Source organism: Hyperolius riggenbachi, chromosome 6 (genome assembly GCF_040937935.1).
Source record: "Hyperolius riggenbachi isolate aHypRig1 chromosome 6, aHypRig1.pri, whole genome shotgun sequence".
NCBI lineage: Eukaryota > Metazoa > Chordata > Amphibia > Anura > Hyperoliidae > Hyperolius > Hyperolius riggenbachi.
In genome coordinates, this window is record NC_090651.1 from 113,191,364 (window position 1) to 113,216,204 (window position 24,841).

General features: G+C 42.9%; 1 protein-coding gene across 2 annotated transcripts in view; it reads right to left on the reverse strand.

Moving 5' to 3' along the window:
• The window catches only part of FNBP1L (formin binding protein 1 like), a 236,485-nt gene that overhangs the window by 11,792 nt on the left and 199,852 nt on the right, over positions 1 to 24,841 (reverse strand). Inside the window, exons 11-14 of one of the 2 annotated variants that reach the window (XM_068239782.1) lie at positions 15,783 to 15,915; positions 8,630 to 8,724; positions 5,576 to 5,721; positions 2,409 to 2,567 (exon numbers count right to left, since the gene is read on the reverse strand). In XM_068239782.1, the coding sequence (XP_068095883.1) occupies positions 2,409 to 2,567; positions 5,576 to 5,721; positions 8,630 to 8,724; positions 15,783 to 15,915 (533 nt within the window). Of the gene's footprint in view, positions 1 to 1,756; positions 2,568 to 5,575; positions 5,722 to 8,629; positions 8,725 to 15,782; positions 15,916 to 24,841 lie in introns of those variants that run through there. The other variant, XM_068239778.1, reaches the window with a different exon arrangement.

Sequence of the window (24,841 nt, forward strand, 5' to 3'; positions counted from 1 at the left end):
TTAAACTGAACCAATAACATCTAACCAGCCGTCAACTAATTGATGGGTGACCGCTGGCTTTGGCTATATATCATCAGTTTCCCGAGTTATGCTACATACACACTTGAGATAAAAGTCTTTGGAAAAGGCAAGATCACAGACCAATCTTACCCCATTCCATGTAGTATGAGAGCATACGCTACACAGTCTATTCTATTGAGCTGAACTCCCCATCAGATAAAAATCTTTGGAAGATGCTGCACACAAGATGCTGGACACATTCAAAAGATCAGTATCTGCAAAAGATCTGTTCCTGCAAAATGCATTCATAGTCTATGATATCTGCAGATCATCATACACACCTTGTTTAACTGACATTCATCTGCAGATCTGACAATTATCTGCAGATCTGAAGATCCATCCTGGTGGATCTGATCTGCAGATGAATGTCCATTAAACAAGGTGTGTATGAGGATCTGCAGATATAGACTATGAATGCATTTTGCAGGAATGGATCTTTTGCAGGAACAGATCTTTTGCAGATACTGATATCTTTTGAATGTGTACAGCATCTGTGTGTGCAGCATCTTGCAAAGATTGTTTTCTGATGTGGAGTTCAGCTCCATAGAATAGACTGTGTAGGTATGGCTCTCATACTACATGGAAGGGGGTAAAATTGGTCTGTGATCTTTCATTTTCCAAAGACTTCTCTCAAGTGTGTATGTAGCATCAGGCTCCTTTTCCACTTGCAAGCGCAATTGCAAATGCATTTGCTCTTTCAAAAGCTTCTTTTTCCACTCCACGTGAACTGTCGGGAGTGAAATGCATTTGCGGCATTAATCACGCAGCACTACGATTGCGATTGGTGAAAAATCAAAATGCGCTAATGGAAAAAGTGCACTGCGATTTACATGCAAGTCACAGTGCACTAGCAATCGGCAAAACGCCAGCGATCCGCTTATTCAAGCGGATCGCGGATATTGGAAAAGGGCCCTTAGGAATTTTCCTGCTAGGCGTTACCTAAAGTAACCGGAGAGTAAACTCATGTAAAGGCCATGAGGCTACTTTCACACTGGTGCATTGCGTTGGTCAATACAATCACATAGCCCACGTAATGCAATGATATTCTATGGTATATTCACATCAGCATGTAACTAGAGCAGTGTGACGGATGTGTTGGCGTAACGCAATACATGCAGTGAGGTAGTGTGTAGTGTACAAAGTAACAGTTGCAGTGAAGCATACCTCCTATGCACTCCATACTTCACTGTATATGTTGCACCGCACACAACATGCAACGCAACTTCCCTCTCCATTGTGATACAATTTTCCACGGAATGCAAAGCAACTCCCTAGTGTGAAAGTATCCTTAAGGTGGCCACTAATAGTACAACTTGCCAAATTATCATTTACGAACGATTCTTCGCATGAACGATTGGAAATGATCGCTCGGGACCACCAAGGGACAAAAAACTCCTATCCAATCAGATTGATGAAATCAATCCAAAAATCAGATCGATTTCAGTATTCTAATTCTCGATTTTTGTCAATTAGTGGTCTCGAACAATAATTTCTGATCATTCATACAAAGAATAGTCCATAAGCGATCGTTCGGCAAATTGTATCGTTAGTGGCCACCTTTAGGCAGGAGGTCACGCCCCCAATGGCGTCTGAGAAATCTGCACACATACAAAATGAATCTGGAGACTCCTGTCACAAACTGATAAAAGTGGTCATTACTTCACGCATTTTGGATACATCACCTTCTTACCACAGCTTACAGTGAAATACTCCTTTAATGCCTCAGAAAAAAACATATTTGCAATACAGTACAGGAAGCTTAGAAAAAGTTGGTCTGGGCACAGAAAGGCCTTAGATGCCCGTTTGCATTGCTAAGAGAACTCGACAAACAGCCTACATAAGAAAAAGGTTAAAAATAGCTAAAATCGATTTTTTTAAGATGTGGCCCACAGGCCAGAGTAAGAGGAAAACCGTGATTTCTGAGGTGGAAAATAAAGTGTTCTCTAGTAAAAACAGATATAATATATATATGTACATGAAATAAAAGATAAGTCATAAAATTACTCTGTGCAGAATAATAACAGAAGGCCTCAAAATAAAAAATAACACTAGCTTCCTAAGCCGCTATAGATTCCAACAAAAAAAAAAAAATTATTATAAAATATAAATCAATATACAGATTCAATTCCTAGAAGACAGTCGTCATGTTTAAGGCAACAATAATGAAAGGGGATCCTCTCCATGTGTCCAGCGCTACCCTCAGAGATATCCCAGACACCTCACTGTGCTCACATGGTGAACAACAGCTGCCACAAACAAAGAGTTTCTCTCCTGCTAAGCCAGACATCTCCTCCAGCTCGCATTGACCAATCTGTGTGTGTGTCTAGTTTAGATATAAGTTACTGCACCTTTACTGTTTTTCTCTAGAGTAATATCTATGTATGACGTGGGGACGTATCCCTCTTCCCCATTCTGTCGTCTTGCTCTTGTCCAGCCGTCCCCTTTATCTTCCTCAATAATGTACATAACGTCACCTTCTTTCAGTGACAGGGTGCCTTCATTGTTACCTAGACAGAAGACACAATCATACAGAAATTATTGGGAGACAAAGCAATAAGTAGCAGAATTAGCTTCTAAACACACATGAAAAGCCTACAGCACCCCCTAGTGGTAAATTGAGGCTACAGCTTGTACAATTGCCTTTTACCAACAAAAATGCAATATTCCCTTCAGATCCAATTCAAGTTATCAGATCAATATTTTGCTCTGACATTGATCGGATTAAGAAGAAATCAAGCATGTGCGCATATGCAATTTTTTCAAATTCTGATCAGATTTCCGAATAATTATCGATATAAAATGGATTGAACACACGTAAAATGATAGCCAGTATTTGATCGATATTTTTCTGCTCGTCTGATCTGCTTCTGGACAAGAAAAAGATTGCTTTTGAGCTGGGGTTGGTCAGTGGCAGTCAGTGGGTTACATATATTTTTTTTTGTCCAATCTGATCATTTTCTCGATTGGAAATAGGACCTGAAGTGAAAATTGCATGGCCTGTACTCCGCTTGAGGCTCCCGGCACACTGCAAATCTGATTTGCGATTCCGATTTTCCCTGGATGCCCCCCCCCAAACGCAGAAAAAACGCAGCATGCAGTACAGATTACAAATCGGAAATCGGAATCACATGTGAAAATCGATTAAAAATCAAAATTACATGTAGTGTGCAAGAGGCCTTAAACAGAAGTTATTTGCAAGTATTCAGCCATGAGAAAAAGCTACCCCCACAATATATGGCTTCAGCACTGAGTTTCGGGCTGCTTCACACAGGCGACTGTCGGGCGTCCCACAGTGTCGCAGTCAAATGCTTTTCTACAGTAAAGCATTTGACGGCTTTCGGTTGTTTTCTGTTGCGATCAGAGTTTCTTTTACCCCCGCAGGGGAACACTGAGATAAGGTGGTAAGCCACCCTGGAAGCTGCATATAGTTTCCTGGGTCAGCTGAAACAAGGGGAAAAAAAATCAGGATCGGAATGCAGCGTTCACGCAAATGATGGTAAAAGTACGGAACAGGCGCTGCCATTTACTTGAATGGGCAACGCAAACAGATGAGCGCCACAGCCAGTGGAAAACTACCCACAATCGCCCGTGTGAACCAACCATTATATGCCTAGGATTTCTTTATGTCCCTGAGAAGCAGGAAACACATACAACTAAGCACCACTATAGCAGTTCTATAGAAGTTCTATAGCCTAGCCATTTATAATTCAACTTGCTGAAAGCGTTTTCAGACTATATTGGCCTTCGTCAGTATCCGGTATGAAAATATGACTATGGGCATTGCATCATTCTACACACATTCACATGTGCTATTATTACACATGATGTGGACAACGGACTGCCTATAACAGAAACACAAAAGTTTGCTTTCTTAAAACAGAACGAATTTGCGATACTTCAGGTTGGAGTGAGCTTGAGATGCACAGAAACACACAGCAGGAAGTTTAGTGAGAAAACGTACAGCTTTCTTCTCACTGATCACAAAGAGTCACTTTGATCAAGTCTGCCCAAACAGATTTGATTCACTTTTGAGGCTTTGGATACTTTATCGATTGAAAGTTTGATCAACATGATATAAAAAAATGTGTGAGAGGGATGGGACATTAAGAGCCACATAGTGTTGCAGTGCATCGGGCAGTAAAGCACTGGCAGTTTTATCAATGCTCAATAGATTTCTACTGAAGTCTAGCAAAACTAAGTTTGTTCTGTGGTGCAGGAATCGCTCACTATCCAATCGTATAGGTATCAACTCGTGTCAAGGTCCGTACACACACTAGATGGATGTCACCCGACAGGGATCAGGACCCAATGCCTTGGATGACGTTGCGGTGCCAGGTCTGTACAGACGGTAGTTAGACTGCAACTAATGACGTATTCTATTCTATGGGGGGCTCACAGAGTGGCGCAAATGTGATGTCACACGGTGGGTGGGATGAGCGGGGAGAACAAAGCTATGCCAAATTGCTGGCTGTTGGGGACTGCTACACACACACACACACACACACACACACACGAGACTGTCAGCAGAGGTGGTAGATATTGGCCACCTCAGCCAACTTTAATCTAGTGTTTGTAAGGGCCTTAAAGACGACCTCAACTGAAAATAAAAAAAAAGTCAAAATAACCATACACAGGTAATACTTACCTCCCATGTATCAATCTCTTTCTCCTCTCCTGCGTCCTGTTTGTCCACTGAGATCAATGGATTTTTCCGCCCTTCATTTTAAAAATGGCCATTACTCCCATAACTTCCTGGTCAGCACACTGTTAAACTGTAATATCATCCACTTGAGCCATAGGGAAACATGGACATTACCTTGCACATTCAGTTGTAACTGACAGCAGCTGATATGTAACTGACAGCAGCTGATATGTAACTGACAGCAGCTGATATATGACTGACAGCAACTGGTATATTTCAGTTCTGACAAAACATTGTCAGAACTAGAAGGGATCACTGTAAGAAGAAAATGGTGAGCCTCTAAGAAGAACTGACGGTGAGGTTAGTATGTAATATTCATGTGTTTATTTTAAATTATTTTCCTCACTTCAGGTTCCCTTTAAGGTATATACACACATCTGATTTTTCCATCTGACCAGTCGTTCGGACGTTAAATCTGGTGTGTGTAGAAATGGTCTTTCGGCTGATAAGGTCAAAACCAGCCTCATTAGCCGAACGATCACTTATACACACACGCCCGATTTTACGTACAAACGACTGGTCCAAACGAAACATCGACCGGGAACAGGACCGGTCGTTTGGAAAAATCAAACGTGTGTATGTACCTTTAGGGCCTAAGCACAATTATAAATCATATGACACAGAGATTAAAAAAAAAATACCTGAAACTGGGTGTAAATGCTCTTTTCACAGAATGTTAAGTTTTGGCAGGAGTTAGATTGTAAACATGGAAAGAATTTAGGCAGTACAATGGTACAAAACAGGCCAGAGCCATTAGCTTATGTGAGAAAATGTACACATTGTTCAGCTGTTGAACTTCTGAAGAACACATACCATCGAATGGATAGAGTGCCTTGCAGTGTCCGATTGCTGGTAGCGGGTCGTCGTCATCAAATTCATCATCAAACTCTGAATGGACGGGAGGCTGGGGCTGGATCCTCCCCTCTTGATTGGCATCTTCTGTGTAGCTTCCCTCCGGGCTAATGAGACACAGAAGTTCTTTAAATGCATCTACTACAAGCCAGGACTCCATGCCCAGACACAGAGGTAATTACAGGTGTGATCACTATAGACCATGCATTGAAGGCAAACGCTGATGGGCTGTGTAGTACTAGTGTACTTGAATGTAAAAATGTGGTTTTAAAATACTTGCAAGTGACCAACAAATTGTTCACACAAGCAAATGACTTGTATGTGCTGATCAGGTCTGCACAGAGATGAGCAGTAATAACAAAGCAGTAATAACCGAGTGAAAGAGAGGAACAAGTTAATGCAACTCGACTCAAGCTTTCCTTTGCCTGACCTCATCTCTGAGCATTGGTAGAACAATGGTGTTTAGGCATGCAGAACACAGCAGAGTAATCTCGCCTAGCTGGCCAGAGCTGCAAAACGTACTGTCTGCAGAGAGCAAGATGGCCGTTATGACACAGATTCTGAAAAAGGCATTGCTCGCCTCTGGCAAGATTTCTGTCTCTAACACTTAATTTCTCCCTCTAAGCAGGACTTATACATGCAGGCTTATATTGGGGGCAGTGCAGAAAGAGGACAGCTGCTTCTAAGCTGGAATCCATAACTCAGGAAGGATATCTCACACTATGCTAATACCAGCAATTTAAAAATACAATATCTGGAGTTCCGGGTACATTTTAAAGGGAACCCGAGGTGAGAGGGATATGGAGGCTGCCACATTTATTTCCTTTTAAATAATACCAGTTGCCTGGCAGCCCTGCTGATACTGTGTCTCTAATACTTTTAGCCATGAACCCTGAACAAGCATGTAGCAGATCAGGTGCTCACTGGATTAACCATATGCTTGTTCCAGGGTTTAGACACTACTTATGCCAGAAAATCAACAGGGCTGCCAAGCAACTGGCATTGTTTACATGCAAATAAATATGGCAGCCTCCATAGCCCAGTCACTTCAGGTTCCCTTTAAGCACAACATATTCCTTAGGCCTGAAACCTCCATGATTGTTTTTAGTAACAAATTTCCATACAAATACCCTGCCCTGCTTTTTGCTGAGCGGCTTGTTTTGCTCTATGGAGAGGAGAGGTGGGAGGATAAGCAAGAGTGGGCTTCAGTGGGACACTGAGACCAGACATGGTTTTCCAGCATGTCCGTTCACCAACAACCAGTCTGTGGATGTCGAGGGAACAGCTGTACACACGCTGGATAGTCACCCACAATTACCATCATCATTTCAGACAACCAAAGTGTAAATATACACACACGCCATAACTGTCGGCTGAAATGGCCAATAACCACTGTTTCGGCCGACTTGTGTAGAGCAGCTGTCAATCAATGTTGCTTGGGCACAGAGATGCAGTGGTACGTGACCCTAGAAGCAACCTGTTGCTGCATGGGGACTGTTATTTTAATGTGAACCTGAAGTGGGAGGAATACGGAGGCTGCCATCTTCATTCCCTAACAATGCCAGTTGCCTGGCTGTCATGCTTAGCTTTAAGGTACATGCACAAATCCAATTCTGATTGGCCAATGGTTGGTCCATTTTACCACCTCCATGTTGTATGGGAGCTTACCTACCCAATCTGTATTTCATACTTACATAGAAGTGGTAAAGGCGGGCATACATCCAATTCTGCAGCCAAGAAACCATCCAATTTGATAATTATTATTGAATTGGATAAAAATTGGTGTAGCAACGATGATTTGACCGATTTTGGACCTAAAACGGTTGAATGTACCTATCGGATATACTGGGAAATCTTGGTCTGTCATGGTGGATCGGGTGTGGAACAGTAACGGTATGCGATATTGCAACTGAATGCGAGGGAACCCCCAGCTGCTGCCCCCACAAATGTTACATGGGCTCACCCAGTGCATTAAAATACTTTGTCAGCTGTCACAGGGTGTCTGCAAAGTGTACTTCCCCATTCCTGCCCCACATGACTACCGGCATATAACACGTGGGGAGCACGTGCGCCATCCCGCATGCTATATTACCGGCAGCCACGTGGGGTGCCAATGTGGAAGAACAGCAGACACTTGGCATGCTGCACAACAGGTTAAGTTTTTTAATGCACCCGTGGGGCACATATAACATTTGAGGGGACATCGGCCGGGGGCAGCGAGGAAGCGTCACATGGCCAATTCCCAGAAGATTTCATGCTGAAATCGAACAGGAATTGGCCTGCGGTGTATGGGCCACCAATCAGATTCGATGAAAGAGACGTGTCTCGGTCGATTTGCCCATACATTGCTAGATGTATGGCCACCTTAAGATTGACCAATCAAAATTGGATGTGTGTACCAGACTTTAGTTCTAGAATGACACACCTGCAACAAGCATGCAGCCAGATCAGTCAATGCCTCTGGTCTGCATGCTAATTCTGGGCCAGTGACGTAAAGCAGAAGAGGCAAAGCATCCGCACAGAAGTCATGAAAATGGCATCACTTATTAGAAAATGACAATATCAGCCTCTGTATTCCTCTCACTTCAGGTCCCCTTTAAGAAAGTAAAACAAATATGAAAAACATGTTAAGTGGAAAACGGGTGAACATTTTTTGTTTTACACAATGATATCCAGATGACGTCGGTCTGATGATGTGTATGAATAGTTACATTTCTTAGGAATATGATCTGTCTGTAGCTGCCTACATCTGATAAGCTTCAATGTAACTTCCCTCAGCTCTCATGTTCCTGTCACCTGCCTATGAACGTGAAACACTCCAATGTGCGTATACAGTGGAATTATGGAAACATCAACTGAAAGCCTATAAGGAACTACATGATTTTTAAACAGGAAGTACGGCAAGCTAAGGTCACTTATTTTCCAGAAACTTGTAATGATGGCTACATCCTAATAGTGCACCATGGAATGCTAAGTGTGGAAAGTCCCAGTGCGGGCCATAGTTCAGATAATAACCTTTCTCTCCCTTGTGCCACAAGATGATTGGCCTCCGTGCTGTGTCGCCGTTCACTCCTCTGAATGACTTTGCCTTCAACTTCCGATAACCAGGCCTGCATGGGGAAAACAGCACAATTAGGAGCTCTTACTGTAAGTAAAATGGCAGAAACAGCCTTCTTCCAAGGCTTATGTGGAATTACAAATGACATTTTCCCAATTATAACAGTATACATATAAAGTAGAAAACCAGGAAAGACAAAATAAAACTATACAAGATCTAAAGAAAAAAATGGCCATTTTTAACTGGACACATCGGGTTACCTAAAAGATTTTGTCAGTACAACGGATTTCATCACTTCGGGCTGGTGCACACCGAGCGGCTTTTTGGGCGTTTTCAGATCCGCTTGCGGCTGCGGATCTGCTTGGTCAATGTATCTCAATGGGGTGGTGCACACCAGAGCGGCAGGCGTTTTGCAGAAACGAAAAATGCCTGGGTGAGGCATTTTTTGGATTTCGGATGCGTTTCTGCCTCAATGTTAAGTATAGGAAAAACGCAAACCGCTCTGAAAAACGGCACTTCAGAGCGGTTTTGCAGGCGTTTTTGTTACAGAAGCTGTTCAGTAACAGCTTTACTGTAACAATATATGAAATCTACTATACTGAAAACCGCAGCAGCAATCCGCAAAACGCTAGCAAAACGCCTCATAAAAATAAAAAAAAGCGTTTAAAAATCTGCTAGCATTTTGCGGATCTGCTAGCGGGTTTTGGTGTGCACCAGCCCTTCAACTGAGGCGTTCACACAGAGGACAAAATTAATGATTAGCAAAAAAAAAAAAAAAAATAGCTATGTTTGCTTTGCAAAAAATGTTACATAGGTTTGTGAAAATTGACAAAAATGTTTGCTCATCATAAGCAAGAAATAGTCCAGCTTAACTGACATGCATTACACAAACCACAATTACCTTATTACAATTACCAGAGAGGCGGAAGTGAGGGACTAGGCAATGTGGAGGAAAATGTATTCCCAACGCCAACAATAGTGGGCACTCCTGAGAACGTACAGCAGAATTGCTGCCATGTCACGCGCAGCAGAGTTATCTGCCCTATGGAAACTGCATCAGAAGCTACTGTAGTGTCTGCACTAAGTTGAAGACTGCAGCTTACTTCCTGTAGAGGAGCCGGAGCCTAAATTTGTGCCCACAGGCCGTCTGCGCGTATAGTCTGGCCCAATAGTTAATGGAAATTAAATTAGCAGGGCACTTTGTACAATTTTTCCAAATGTTGACACTCCAATCAAGATTGTACCGTAATGCTGGGCATACACTGTTAGTTTTTGCGCCGGTATTGAGCCAATGCGTCACAGCTCGTCCGCGCGGATCGATTCCCACTCGTCCCCGCGGGCGCAGCTAATCAGCTGCTTGTTTCTTCCCATTGTTCTCCCCGCCAGTATCGAGCGCAGTATCGATCCGGGGGGGTATCGGACTGGTTGGATCTTATCAATCGAGCCATCAGCGGCTCGATTGATAAGAATTATCTGACCGTGTATGCCCAGCATTAGAGAGTACTTTAAAAGCAGACCCGAACTCCAGTACAGCACACAATGAAAAATCTTTATTTCACATATGGTTGCTGAATAAATACACAGGACTGTGCTCCTTGCTTGTTTAACTAGATCAGTGTCAATTAGCTGTCATTAGCAGCTGTGAGTCATAACTGTGAGCTGTGTGTAAGCTGTGCTGTGGCAGCTCTCTGCCCTGTGTAAACAAAGCTTCACCCATTCATTCTAGTGAATCCAAGTTTTCCTAAAGGTCGCCATGCTGTAGACAATCTAAGTTCTGAGTTTAGTTCCACTTTAAGGATGCGTACACTCATTCAATTTTGATTGTCTAATTATTGGCCAATTTTACTTCCAGGTAGTATGAGGGTGGGTTAGCCATTGCACAGCACATGCAGGAATTATTACAGTAGATTCAGTTATCCAGAACTCCAGATAACTAGGATTTTGCTGTATGCCTCCTTCCGTGGCGTTATACAGGGAAGAATTAAGTGGTTACAGAAGTAATAACCGTATCCTAGCAGTGGAGCTCCTCCCAGCATGCTCTATCACTGTGTACAGACTGAGATTAATGATACTTATTTTTTCCTGACAGACTGCCTTTAATCATTTACTTAATTTACCCTGGCAATATGCAATGATGAAAGGTTCACAGATAGAGGGAGATAGAAGCAGTTTGGCTTCTGGAATGCAGCTAGTGCATAATTTACCATGTTTTCCACTTTTTATGAGTTGTTTTGCTCACTCCATAATTAACAGTACTTGAAAGAATCACAAAGTGCAGATTGTTAAAATTCACAGAGCACAGCGAGTTTCAGAAGAATTTTTTAAATAACTGCTTTATAAGATGCATACCGAAACAGCATAATCAAGTAATGCTACAATCCTGGGCAACAGAAGCTGAGCGGAGCATGAACATTTTTATAATCAGCGCAGTCTACAAACTGCATGTAAAAAAGAGCAGTAATTTTATCTATACAGGCTTTCTCATGAAAGTTGGGTCAGATTTACTGCTGTCCCCATCTGAGACCTCTTAGAAGTTTTTTAATGTGAGAGACAGCACCATGGACCAATAGTGAAGCTTGGAAGAGAAAGCATTAGGGTCCATGTTACAAGCGACATTCAGTTGTTGTGTAATGCAATTAAATGACAGTATTTGTAACCATTAGCAATGACCAATGAGAGATGATCGCGATAATGATAATGTTATGCAAATTTATGCAGCTTGAAAACCGCACCAAAAAGATGGAGAAGCTGCTGAATTTGCATGGTGTATTTTTAAGTTGCAAAAATTTACCTTATAGTCTCATGTACAAGCCTAATTTTTCAGTACAAAAACATGTCTTGAAAAGTTACCCCCTCAGCTTATATGGGAGTCAATAGAGTAGAACTGATGGTGAAGCAGGTTTTGTTACTGGCAGAGGAGTGTAAGGATTGTGCACTAGTGATCCTGCTCTTGCCAGCTGGCTCCCTGCTATGTGCGTGCCCGCCATCCCCTGTAACATGGTGTGCAGAGTGTGCTGCTCAAGACTGTGTCCCCTGGCTTGTGGCGTGTGCAAGCAACCTGTCAGCAGTGCAATGATCGGTGATTCTTCCTGTGTGGCAATCGCTGTGTCTCATCTACGAAGCCATCTAGTGGCTTCTTGAGACACAGCTGTATCATCCTTGGGGCACATCTGGCTACCATGGAGGGGGCTATAATGGGGAGGGGGTTTATATGTGAGTCAATCACTTTTTCCTGGTTTCTGAGAAAAAAGTGGGTACCTAGGCTTATACGCGGGTCGGCTTATATGCAAGTATATACGGCATAATCAGTTCAGAATTATTAAAACACAGGGCTGTTACTGCAATTTTACATATGGTGGGCAGCTCAGATATATTCAAGAAATAGTAGCAAGATACCGCCGCCTGTATCAAACAAGTGCCTAACAGACCCACAATAGATTTAGGAGGCAGCTAGCACTGATGGTAATCTCTGGTATACCGTTAAAGGAAACTGCACAGACTGTGTAGCTTTGTGTCAAAGTGTGCCTGAAGTAAAAAATTAAAGCTAGATACTTACCTCCGTAGCAGGAAGCCTCCGGATAGTTTAGAAGCATACTCCATCCTCCTCCACCCTATTGTTTCAATGATCTGACCCTCTAAACATATCTGACAAGCGTTATTGAATATTTTCACATGGCTGCTCTCGCATCTGTGTACGACCGTGGCTGCACTACACATGCACAAGTACAGCCCATGCTTGCACAGTAGCATAGAGCAGCTTGTTCAGTGCTTGTCCTCCGCACACAAATAGCTGTGAGCTACTGTGTGTGCTTGCGTCTGTGCAGTGCAGCCATGTTCGTACAAGGAGAAAGAAGGGGGAAGAAGAGCAGCAGCAGGGTTGAGGAGGGTTGGAGAAGCCTCTACTGTGGTATCTAAAGCAAGGTACACAGCATTCAATTTCCCATCCAATCGACGAGTCGAAACAATTTCCAACATGACCTATCTGCACCCAATTGATAATGGGATAGATTCTGTGCAATACTGATCTGAAAGTCAATCCAGTTACCAGTCGGGAGCAGATCGGAAATGCCAGAAAGTATTGTCTCAAGCAGTCGATTCTTATCTAAATAGTCCTAAAAAAAGTTTGCCTTCTTAAAACATTTAACATAAGTTATTTGCGATAATTCAGGTTGGAGTGAGCATATGATGTCTCCCACAATGCATCACTACTGAATATGAAAATCATCCTTTGTTGTCCCTGTAAGCTAAAAACAACTCCAGAATCGCTGGAGTGCAGTGATGTGTCAGCTTAACAATAATAATCCAACATGCATACAGACTGTTTCAGATTAGTTGGTCCTCATCAGTGCATGGCATGGATTAACTACTTAAAGGGAAACTAAACTGAAAAGGATATGGATTTTTCCTTTTAAAATAATACCAGTTGCCTGACTCTCCTGCTGATCCTGTGTCTCTGTGTCCTGTGTCTCTTTCAGCCACAGCCCCTTAACAAGCATGCAGATCAGGTGCACTGACTGAAGTCAGACTGGATTAGCTGCATGCTGGTTTCAGATGCTTGTTTCAGATGTGTGCTTCAGCCACTACTGCAGCCAAAGAGATCAGCAGGATAGCCAGGAAACTGGTATTGTTTCGAATGAAACATCCATATCCCCTCTCAGTTCAGGTTACCTTTAAGCATTTTGGACATAGCTCCTATGTTCAAAAATGCATGCTGGACGTAGGAGCTACGTCCATGAAAAAAAACCTATCGCCGCGGCAGATCGTGGGTTCACCCACCCCTGCAGACGCTTGTTAGCCCGGAAACCAATGAATAGGAACGCATTCCCATTCATTGATCTAAGTCCCTGTGGTAATGATCGGTGGTTTGAATGAGCCGCCATCAATCAGAAAAAAAAAAAAGGTTACACATTCTCTCTTCACTTCCTGTATGCGTAGCTTACGGGTCGATAAAAGAAAAAATTTTTACTTAGGACATCTTATGGTCAAATAGTCAAATTACAACTATACACATTTATTAAAAAAAATAGAACCACAATTACATTTAAAACTTTTTTCTAAATGACTAAATGAGGATCTTGGAATCCCTAAGCGAAAATCTGATACGATTCCCCCCACTTATCGCCTTAACCCCCCCCCCCCCCCCCCCATTCCCTCTCCCCGATCTCCTTTTCTTTCCTTTTTTTGTGTTTGTCTGTTATTTTACAACTATTAAGATAGGGTTCATTGGAGAGAGAAGGAGGGTGGGTCACCTCGAGGAAGAACAAATGCGTTAGATGTGCTGACCCGCGGGGATACACAGATTGGTCCAGTGGGAGGAGAGCGAGGTAGATAAATGGTATGAATTCAGTCCATTGGACCAGAGGTATTAACATCTTAGAACCTTGTGGGAAGAGTATTTCTTGGTTTTGCTTGATAAGGGAGAATTGTTAATAGACGCAGGGAGAGATTTGTAGAGGGGGGAGGGATGGGGAGGAAAATAAGGGCTATATGGAAGGCTACTATATAAAATGTTTTATGTAGAATGCATGATACATTTATTGTACATGTTAATTGATATGTTCTTGTATATTATCAGAAATAATAAAGAATCTATAAAATGAACTTCTTCTATCCCACACTCCCCATAATACTCCCCCAAAATAATTTGGCATAAAAAGAAAAAAAAAAAAAGAAGAAAAAAGGTAATAAAAAAAAATAAACAGTCACCTTCGGGGCTGAACTTTTATACCCATGTCTTTTTTTTTTGGGCTTGTAAATTAGTGGTGGATGCAAAATTGAATATTGGCGCTATACATTGTGATAGGGACATAATTTAAATGGTGTAATAACCAGGGACAAATGGGTAAATAAAATACGTGGGTTTATATAGATCATTTTTTCTGATAGTGATTAAGTTATCGGCGAATGAATGGGAAGAGCACTGAAATGATGTAGAAGGTGAAAAAACACGGAAGGCTGAAGTGGCTCTATGGGGTAGGACTTAAAATACCCAGAGTTACAGATTTCCCAGCAAGCTCATGGTGAACCAGAACTCCTAGGAGTGTGTAAGGGGCTACAAAGAACCCAAAAAATCCTCACTAAATTGTTATACAATATAATAGATGGCAGTAACATTTGTAACCATTTAAACAAAGATATATAACAAAGCTAGTAAACTTCTATCATCTTGTTTTACAGAACAGTAAAAAAAAAAAAATAGATCACAACTTGTTTAAAACATTGCTGAACCATGCGTCCAAAGAGCTTCTAGACTGCATGTATTCTCTGCAGAATGATTCGCTGCTCTGCCTGACTGTGTTCTACATACCAGCACTGCTTGGAGGGGAATCTCCAATGTCCTGTCAATAACATTGCAGCAGGGAACTCCCCTGGCCTGAGACTGATAGGTAGTTCCCACATTTGTTGACATAACTAGAACCTGATTGGAGAGTCCCCTCCAGATACTGTTACTATATATAGTAAGCCAATACCCCCTTTTTGATGGTGGCCAAATAACTGCAGTTCTTATGGTGGCCATACACATTGATTTCTCCCGTCAATATACAGCAAGAAATCGATACAGCAGGCAGCCTGGTGAGGTTCACAGACTGCAAACTGTCAGGACCATGGTCATGGCATTACACTGTGGAAGGGATTTCACCACAATATCGGCCATACAGACTCCCCTGATGATCTATTTGAGAAAAGGTAAAGATTTCTTGCGGGAAAAGTAGTATCAACTATTGGATGGGGTGCAGATCAGAGGTTTCTGACTCAAGTCTGACTGGACTAGCAGCATGCTTGTTTCAGGTGTGATTCAGACACTACTGCTGCCAAATAGATTAGCAGGGTTGCCAGGCCACTGGTATTTTTTAAACGGAAATAAGTACGTCAGCCACAATATGCTTCTCAATTCAGGTGTGCTTTAACAGAAGGTTACTCCATGTAAATAAACTAACCAATAACATGAACGAATGTCTTTTTTCAACCAAACGATGTAACTATGAATGCAGGTGCACTGCTGATACAAGTTCACACTTGGCACAGTTTCTAACAATAGGCTATTGAAGGGCACATAGAAAGTAATACCGATTCTCAAATACAGTACATCTTAACATTAATAAAGCTTACCTCATTTTTGTGAATTTCCATTCTCAACCTTTCAATGTTGGCCATTGTTTCAGCTATTTTTGGCTGTAAGCTGCTTGGGTCTCCCATCTGTGGGCTCTTTTCATATACGTCTTTCATTTTATTTAGGGCTTCTCTGCGGTAAGCAAAAATGGACATATCAGTTCTGCTCTACTGGTTCAAAACAATGACTGAGCCATATAACTGGTCAATCAAAATGTAAAGGTCAACTTCCCCAATTAGCCCCCCACAAGCATCTAGGAAGGGAGCGGTCACAGTCTTTCCAGCTAAAGCATAGTTTTTGTTTGAATTGATGAAAAAAATGATAACATCACAGAGGAGTAAATCGATTTATCAAGGATCGTTTGTACTTGTCTGCTTAGGTCACAATCATGTGATCATGTCCTACTTATGCCTCCTGGCCAGCTATGACCAGGCAGTAGGTAAGATCTCTAAACCTAAACCAGGCAAAAAATACAAAATAAATCATCGCAGCCTGTATTTAAAGAAGACCTGAACTCTTGTACAGGACAGAAGGAAACAGAGAAATGAACCCTGTATGTATTTAGAGAGTTTAGCCTGTTTAATTCCCCCTCATTTGTGTCTAATCAAAACTTTAGTTTGATCTGTCCCATGACTGCCTATGACAGAGATGGCAGTTAAGCCCATTTGAAAGCACAGGCTGTTAACAATATGTCTGCTTCCATGAATCAGGAAGTAGAAACAGTGCAGATTTATTTTAGGATTTGAGTCAGCTGTAACAGAAATGTTTTTTATTTAAAGGTTCTTATGCTGTTGCTCATCTTTTAGAGCAGAGAGGAAGTTCTGAGTTCAGGTCCGCTTTAAACAAGCACATACTGGAGAGAGTCAATTATCAGGTCTTTATTCCAACCATTAATACGTTTTAGTTGACATTAACTCATTTCAGAAAAGAGCCTTGTCCCTTTAAGGACTAAAGGCTTTTTTTTTTTAATTTTCACTTCCTGCTCACTGTGATTGGCTCACAATGATCAGGAGCCAATGAAAACCCCTAATGGCCGATGTACGAAACGCTGCTGTCTTTAGAGAGCAGAGATCTGTGCTGGGGGGACACGCTATTGCGTCCCATGCTTGGGAGCAGCCAGCACTAAAACTATGCTGCATCAGGCTTAAAGTGGATCCGAGATGAACTTTTATTCATTGCATACTTGTGTTCCTTATATATAGTTTATAGGGCATTCCTCAAGCCAAATACGTTTTATTTTTTGTTTTAATACTCTAATTCCCTATAAATTAAACAAGCCTCGCCTACAGCTTCTCCAAAACGCCAAGGCACTCAGACCCATGTAGCAAGGGTTTATGGGAGCTCATTCTGGGCAAGAGGAGGTGGTTACTAGCCAGAGATTTCAGAGGCTGAGGGGAGGGGAAAATAAATTTTTCACAGGCTGAGGGGTGGAGATGAAGTTGCAGATTACCTGTGTAATGTGACAAACAGAACTAGGCCGCTCTCATTGTATCACAGGAATAAATCATCAAACTGTTGAAGCTGTATGCAGCTAGATTTACTGTGTAAACTATCTAAACTGTAGATAAGATATATAGACAAGTTACTTGCTATAGTTCGTTTTTCATCTCAGATCCGCTTAGGCAGCCTAAAGTTCAGCATAGTTTTGACTATCGGTGGTCCCGAACCGGTTAATGAATTTAACTTTACTTGTTGCAATGTAGCAATCACTTCTTAAAGGGCAACGGAAAGGGAACCTTAACAGAGAGGGATATGGATGTTTCCTTTTAACCACTTCAGGACCACAGTGCTAAACCCCCCTAAAGACCAGGCTATTATTTAGTAAAAGGGCCACTGCAGCTTTAAGGCCAAGCTGCAGGGCCGCACAACAGAGCACACTAGTGATTTCCCCCCTCCCCCCTTTTCTCCCCACCAACAGAGCTCTCTGTTGGTGGGGTCGGATTGCCTCCCAGTTTTTTTTTTTTTTTTAATATAACTATTTATACACCGTGCTTATTAAAAAAAATGTTTTTTGTGCCTCCCCCAGCCAGCCTATCACAGCAATCGGCTGTGATAGGCTTCAGCCTATCCCTGCCGATCGTTCTTTTGTCCCCCAGGGGGACAGTAATGTCACACGGCTGTCCCCAGTGCAGCACTGCTGCTAATCACAGCGCTGCACGATGTAAATAGACGGCGATCACGCCGTCTAACAGTCTCTGCACGGAGATTGAAGAGGGGGCGGAGCTCCGCTCCCCGAGAAAGAGATGTGCGCGATCTCCTTCAGTAGCTGGCTCCAGGACCTGACGCCAATTGGTGTTAGGCGGTCCTGGGGCTGCCGGCGCGGCCACACCCATTGGCGTGGAGCAGTCTTAGAGTAGTTAAACTATACCAGTTGCTTGTCAGTCCTGCGGATCTCTTTGGCTGCAGTAGTATCTGGATCTCATACCTGAAACAAGCATGCAGCTAATCCAGTCTGACTTCAGTCAGAGCACCTGATCTGCATGCTTGTTCAGGGGCTGTGGCTAAAAGTATCAGAGACACAGGATCAGCAGCAGAGTCCGGCAACTGGTATTATTTTAAAAGGAAAAAATCCACATCCTTCATTTAGGTTCCCTTGAAGTAAGAGGGATATGGAGGCTGCCATGTGTATTTCTTTTGAAAACAATACAAATGGCCTGGCTGTCTTGCAGATCCTCTGCCTCTAATGCTGGGAATACATGATGTGATCTTGCGGCGCGATTAGCCACCGGATCAACTCCCGCCGCGTCCCCGCGTGCGCCCCGGATCGATTCCCGCTCGTCCCCATGGTCGCTCCTGATCTTCCGCTCATTTCTTCTTCCATTGTCCGCCCGCGGGGATCGAGCGCGGAATCGATCCAGCGGGGTATCGGACACGGCAGAAATTATCAATCGAGCCATCAACGGCTCGACTGATGAGGAGGAAACGAACAGTCTATGCCCAGCATAATACTTTCAGCCCAAGACCCTTAACAAGCATGCAGCCCAGATGTATGACTAAAGCTTAACTGGGATGTGCCAAATGCTTGTTTCAGGTGTATGATTAAGTCACTAATGATTAATGATAGATTAGGACAATGTCAACTGGTGTTTGAAAGGAAATAAATAGGACAACCTCCATAACCCTCTCACTTCAGGTGTCCTTTAAAGGGAAACTGAAGCAAGAAGTATATGGAGGCCGCCATATTTATTTCCTTTTAAACAATACTAGTTGCCTGGCAGCCCTGCTGATCTATTTTACTGCAGTAGTGTCTGAATCACACCAAAAACAAACATGCATCTAATCTCGTCAGATTTTACAAAATGTCAAACACCTGATCTGCTGCATTCTTATTGAGGGTAATGGCTAAAAAAAATATGCTGGGAATCCACCGAGATGTTTTAGCAGATTTAACTGTCCGAACGATTCTCCATTCGTTTATCTGATTGATTTCCATTCACTTCTATGAGAAATCAATCAGAAAAATTATCAAAAAAAATCAGATTGGACCTGTCAGAAATTATCGAACCATCTATCTGCCAAAAAATCTCTTGGTCTATTCCCAGCATTAGAGGCAGAGGATCAGCAGGACAGCGAGGCAACTGGTATTGCTTAACAGGAAATAAATATGGCTGCCTCCATATACCTTAAACAATTAGGGCTCTTATTCAATAAATTCCTCTGAGTTTGATTGACAAGGTCTAAAAACTGATTTTATATATACACAGTATATATATATATATATATATATATATATATATATATATATATATATATATATATATATATATATATATATATATATATATATATATATATATATATATATATATAAAATCAGTTTTTAGATTTTAGCATGCATGCATTTTATAAATGAGGTAAGAAAACAACTCGTGTCGAAGCACTAAACGCGATAGCGGAAAAATCGCCGCAGTATCCAGTGATTTTTCCACATGTACTCGCGTTTTGCGTTTGCGTTTGCGTTTTGCGCTTTTAAGTGTGAATGGGGCCTGAGAGGACACAACCTGTGGTCACAAAAAACCATACTACTGCATTTCAGATGGGGAAATAATATCCCGCCTCAAGCAAGAAGAAAAAAAAAAACAACTTGGATAGCTGAAACTACTGAAACCGGGTTAAGAATAGTCCAAAACATTAGCATACCCTGATAGGGAAGAATTGTCAAATCTGTGTAAGCAAAATCAGAAAAAAAAAAATGTTAAAAACCCAGTGTAGGGGCTGAATCAACACATTCCATAAAGAATACCTGGTAAAAAATAGGATATCTGCCAAATAGTACAATTGAGGAATGTGGATTGGGAAAGCCATTGGGCAATACACGGCCTGCTTATTAAGGATGAGCTAGCCTAGCGAGAAGTGAAACTGTACCCACTCATGTCTGAATGGACCAGAGGTGCCTGGCTCTTCTACTGACCACATATGCTATTGCTCCGTTGTTATTGCCTGATGAAGAGGTATTAAAACTGCAAAACGCGTTGCATATTTGGAGTTCATAAATAAAATATATTGACTGTCTTTACTACAGTCGTGTGTCTACTTGGAGGAGGTAAGTCCACCACTACCTCCTCTATTTACCAAGAATTTGTTTTTTAAGCTCATTTAGCTTCCTTTTAGCGCCTCTGTTCTCCTGCATAATATTGAGTCTACCCTGGGTGGAGGGTTGAACCCCCTTTTTCTCATCTACAGAGAGCGACTTCTTATTCCTGAGTGGGGTCAGGTAACCCTGGTTTGTGAGTATTAATATTTACTCTATCTAGTAACCATTTACCAGTACATATTACACTATTGGGGCTCTTGGTGTTCCTTGTTTTTATGTCTGAAGGGAAGACCGCCACAAAGAGGGTTAAAGGAACCCAACCACCACACATAATGAGATGAAATCACACAAATTGAGTAGCATGCACTACAGCGTCCAGGGGCACGTGAAATCGCCACAGGTATTTCAACCTCTGGCTCTGCAGCACAGGGACAGAGAAGATGAAAGCCCTCACATAGATTGAAGCTACAGAGCATCCCACCATATGTAAGTAAATGCATGCTGCCCACCCCAAAAGCCCACAGCAGGGGGAGGGGGGGGGTTGTTTTATATATTTAACATAGGCGCACACAGGTGCTCAGATGCCTTTAACTTGGATAATGTGCTCTTGCTGCAGCATTCCATCCTCCCGACACTTCCCATTTCTGAGCTGGAACTTCCATCAGTGAAGCAGTAAGTGTCAGGAGGATGGAGTGCATTGGCAAGAGGACGTCATCCAGGCAAATTAACCCTCTACAGCGGTCCCCTCCTCAGACATGAGCAGGTTCGGCTTCGCTTCTCCTAAAACTGTGCTCACTCGCACCTACGGTTTAGCTATAGCTCTATAGATTCTTAACCACTACAGCAGAGGTCCTGGTGCTCAGGAAGCATATGAAAGTCCCAGATAAATTTCTGTACTTTAAGTAACAGGCATGTAAGTTTACCTGACCTGTCGATAGAGTGCTTCTGTGTTAGAAGGGTGAGGGACTAGAGATGCATACATTGGGCAGGATTCACAAAGCTTTTTCACTTGTTTTCCTCTGTTTTCACCTGATCTATGTTACTTTTTAAAGAGACTCTGAAGCGAGAATAAATCTCGCTTCAGAGCTCATAGTTAGCAGGGGCACGTGTGCCCCTGCTAAACCACCGCTATAGCGCCGCTAAACGGGGGTCCCTTCACCCCCAAACCCCCCACTGCGACACTTGGCCGCAGACTTGGTCGCTCCTGGAGGCAAGGCTAACGGCTGCAGCCCTGCCTCCAGTCGCGTCTATCAGACGCTCATCGCCGCCTCTCCCCCGCCCCTCTCAGTGAAGGAAGACTGAGAGGGGCGGGGGAGAGGCGGAGATACGCGCTGACAGACGCGTGTGGGGCAGGGCTGCGGCGGTTAGCCCTGCCCCAACCAGGAAGCGCTCCCCCGCTACACGGAGGGGGATTTGGGGGTGAAGGGACCCCCGTTAAGCCGCGGCATAGCGGCGGTTTAGCAGGGGCACACGTGCCTCTGCTATCTATGAGGTCTGAAGCGAGATTTATTCTCGCTTCAGACTCTCTTTAAAGCCTCAAAAGAACAAAAATATAATAAAATTAAAGAAAGAAAAGTAATATTGAAATTAAGTTAATCAGTAATAACTTAAATTTGAGTGCTTATTTTGCTTGTAAATGCGCTGAAAGGTTATTTTTATCAGTTAAGTGATAAATAAGACCTTTATGAGAAGCATTATGAATAGAGCCCAATACAGGGCTAGTATCTGTAACTATATATAAACCAGTCTGGCTCTGCAGCATCTGAACTCTTTCTAGGGGAAAAACAAACACCACAACACATTAACACAATGATATTGTGGTGTTATGTGGTGGCCATTTCAAATGTCTCTGTGAAAAAAGACTCCTATTAGACCTACCGGTAATGGAGTTTCTAATTGCCATCCGGGACAACACGAGAGATCCGGTCCCGCCCAGGATCTGGGGAAACACAACCCCCAAGAAGATTAAAAGCCCCCGCCCTCCCTCAAACCTCAGTGCGTCTGAAAGTACATAAGACTAGAAACACCAAGATGAAGGAGAAAAATAAAATATATATACACCCAAAGGTGGCCCTCTAATCCTCCCTGTGGATGGACTCTAAATAGCGAAAGGTGCGAGACAGAAAAGGGAAGGGTAGTAATCCTTGTCCCGGATGGCAATTAGAAACTCCATTACCGGTAGGTCTAATAGGAGTCTTTCTCCAATTGCCATCCGGGACAACACGAGAGATAGACAAGAAAGTCTTTAATTTATTTAAAGACTCACCTAGGGAGGGACCACCGCCTGTAGCACCTTTCTGCCAAACGACTGGTCCTGCTGGGACAGCACATCCACTCTGTAATGCTTGATAAAGGTTGACGTGCTTGACCATGTTGCCGCCTGGCATATCTGTTGGATGGTGGCCCCGCCGACAGGAGCATCAGATCCTTGGATCTGGTGCCCCCCTGCTTGGACAGATAAGCCACTGTTGTGACATTGTCTGAAAAAATCAAAACGTGATTTCCCTCTATCAGAGATTGCAAAGATAGAAAAGCCCTTTGTACTGCCAGTAGTTCTCTGAAATTGGACTACCTTTTCCTTACCGGGCAAGGCCAGCTCCCCTGGACATGCTGCCCCATAGCTGTTGCACCCCAGCCCCAGGAACTTGCGTCCGTAAAGATCTTTACTGGATCGTATTGTCTCCAAAATCTCCCCTGAATTAGATTTTGATTGCTCAGCCACCAAGACAGACTGCCCCTTACTGACTCTGGGATAACAATTGGGAGATCCAGAGACTGCTGGGATTTGTCCCAATTGGCCAAAAGTACTGCTTGAAGCTCCCTGCCGTGGGCTTGAGCCCAAGTGACTGCAGGGATTGCTGAAGAAAATAGACCTAGCACCCGCATGATTAGGCGAAGAGGACAAGTCTCTCTTGCTCGCATTTGATTTACTTCCAGTTGAATCCTCGTGATCTTTTCTATGGGTAAATAAATCTTCCTGTCTAAAGAGTTTATTTTGTAACCCAGGAAGGTAATCTCCTGAACAGGGGTCAGTGATGACTTTTTGTAGTTTATTAGCCCCCCTACTACCGTTAACAATTTTATCGCCATGTCTCTGTGGGACGTGACCAATTCCTTTGACTCTGCAAAGATTAGAAGGTCGTCCAGATATGGGACCACTGAAATCCCCTGGAGCCTTAACTGTTTCATCACTTCTGCTAGAACTTTTGTAAAAATTCGGGGTGCAGATGCTATCCCGAAGGGCATCGCCTGAAATTGGAAGTGGCGGATGTGGGACTGATCTTTTATTGCAAATCTCAGGAATCTTTGATGATTTGAAAAAATAGGAATGTGCAGATAAGCATCTCGGAGATCTATTGAAACAAAAAATTCCTTGCCCTGTAATAGAGCTCTTACAGAGTAGATGCTCTCCATCCGAAATTTCTTGTAAACTAGAAACGGATTGAGAGACTTCAAATTCAGGATAAACCTGAACTCCCCGCTGGTTTTCTTCACCAGAAACACGTGGGAGTAATAGCCCCGGAATACCTCTTCCTGGGGAACAGAAACAATTACTCTCTTCTCCAATAGTTTTTGAATTTCTAACTCCAATCCCAAGGCCTTTTCGGGGTCCTTTGGAATAGGATTGAGAAACTTCCTTTGAGGGGGAGGACTGGAAAATTGAAGACGATAGCCCTGCTTTAAAATTCGAAACACAAAAGGATCGGGATTCAACTTCTCCCACTCTAACCGAAAATAAATCAGTCGTCCCCCTACTGGCAAAAAGTCATTTATTGGTCTTGGGGGGTTCAGTTTTACCAAGCGTGAACCCCTCTCTGCCCCTCCCTTTCGGAAAGGACCACTTCCTCTGCACATTCTTACCTTTCGATAGATCCGTCGATTGCTTATTGGGAATAAAGGGTTTCTTTCCCTTAAAATTCTTTCTCTTGTTCGGGAATTGTTTGCCTTTCTCTGCTGAGCGGGACAGAACTTGATCCAATTCTGACCCAAGCAGAAGGTTCCCCTCAAAAGGAATAGAGCATAATCTATTCTTAGATGTCTGGTCTCCCTCCCAGGTTTTCAGCCACACAGCCCTTCTGGCAGAGTTAACGAGCGCTGTAGTGCGCGCAGAAACGCGAATGAGTTCAGTAACCGCATCAGCTAAAAAAGCGACTGCTCTCAGGACTACCGGCAATGAAGATGCGTAGTCTTTAAGAGGCACCCCCTTAGAAATTTGTTCGATAAGATTATCCATCCAAATTCTAAGATTTCTGGCAATACATGTTGCTGAAATACCTGGGATGAATCCGAAAGCGGCAGATTCCCAAGCTTTTTTAAGCAGAGAATCAACTTTTTTATCCATCACATCCTTAAGGACTCCTGCATCCTCAAAGGATAAATCGGAGTCCTTGGAATATTTGGATAAAGAAGCATCCAATTTTGGGCATTTTGTCCATTACTTGATATCTGCCTGTTCAAAGGGATACTTCCTCTTTGCGGATTTGGGGACAAACAAGGGCCTTTCAGGATCTCGCCATTGAGACA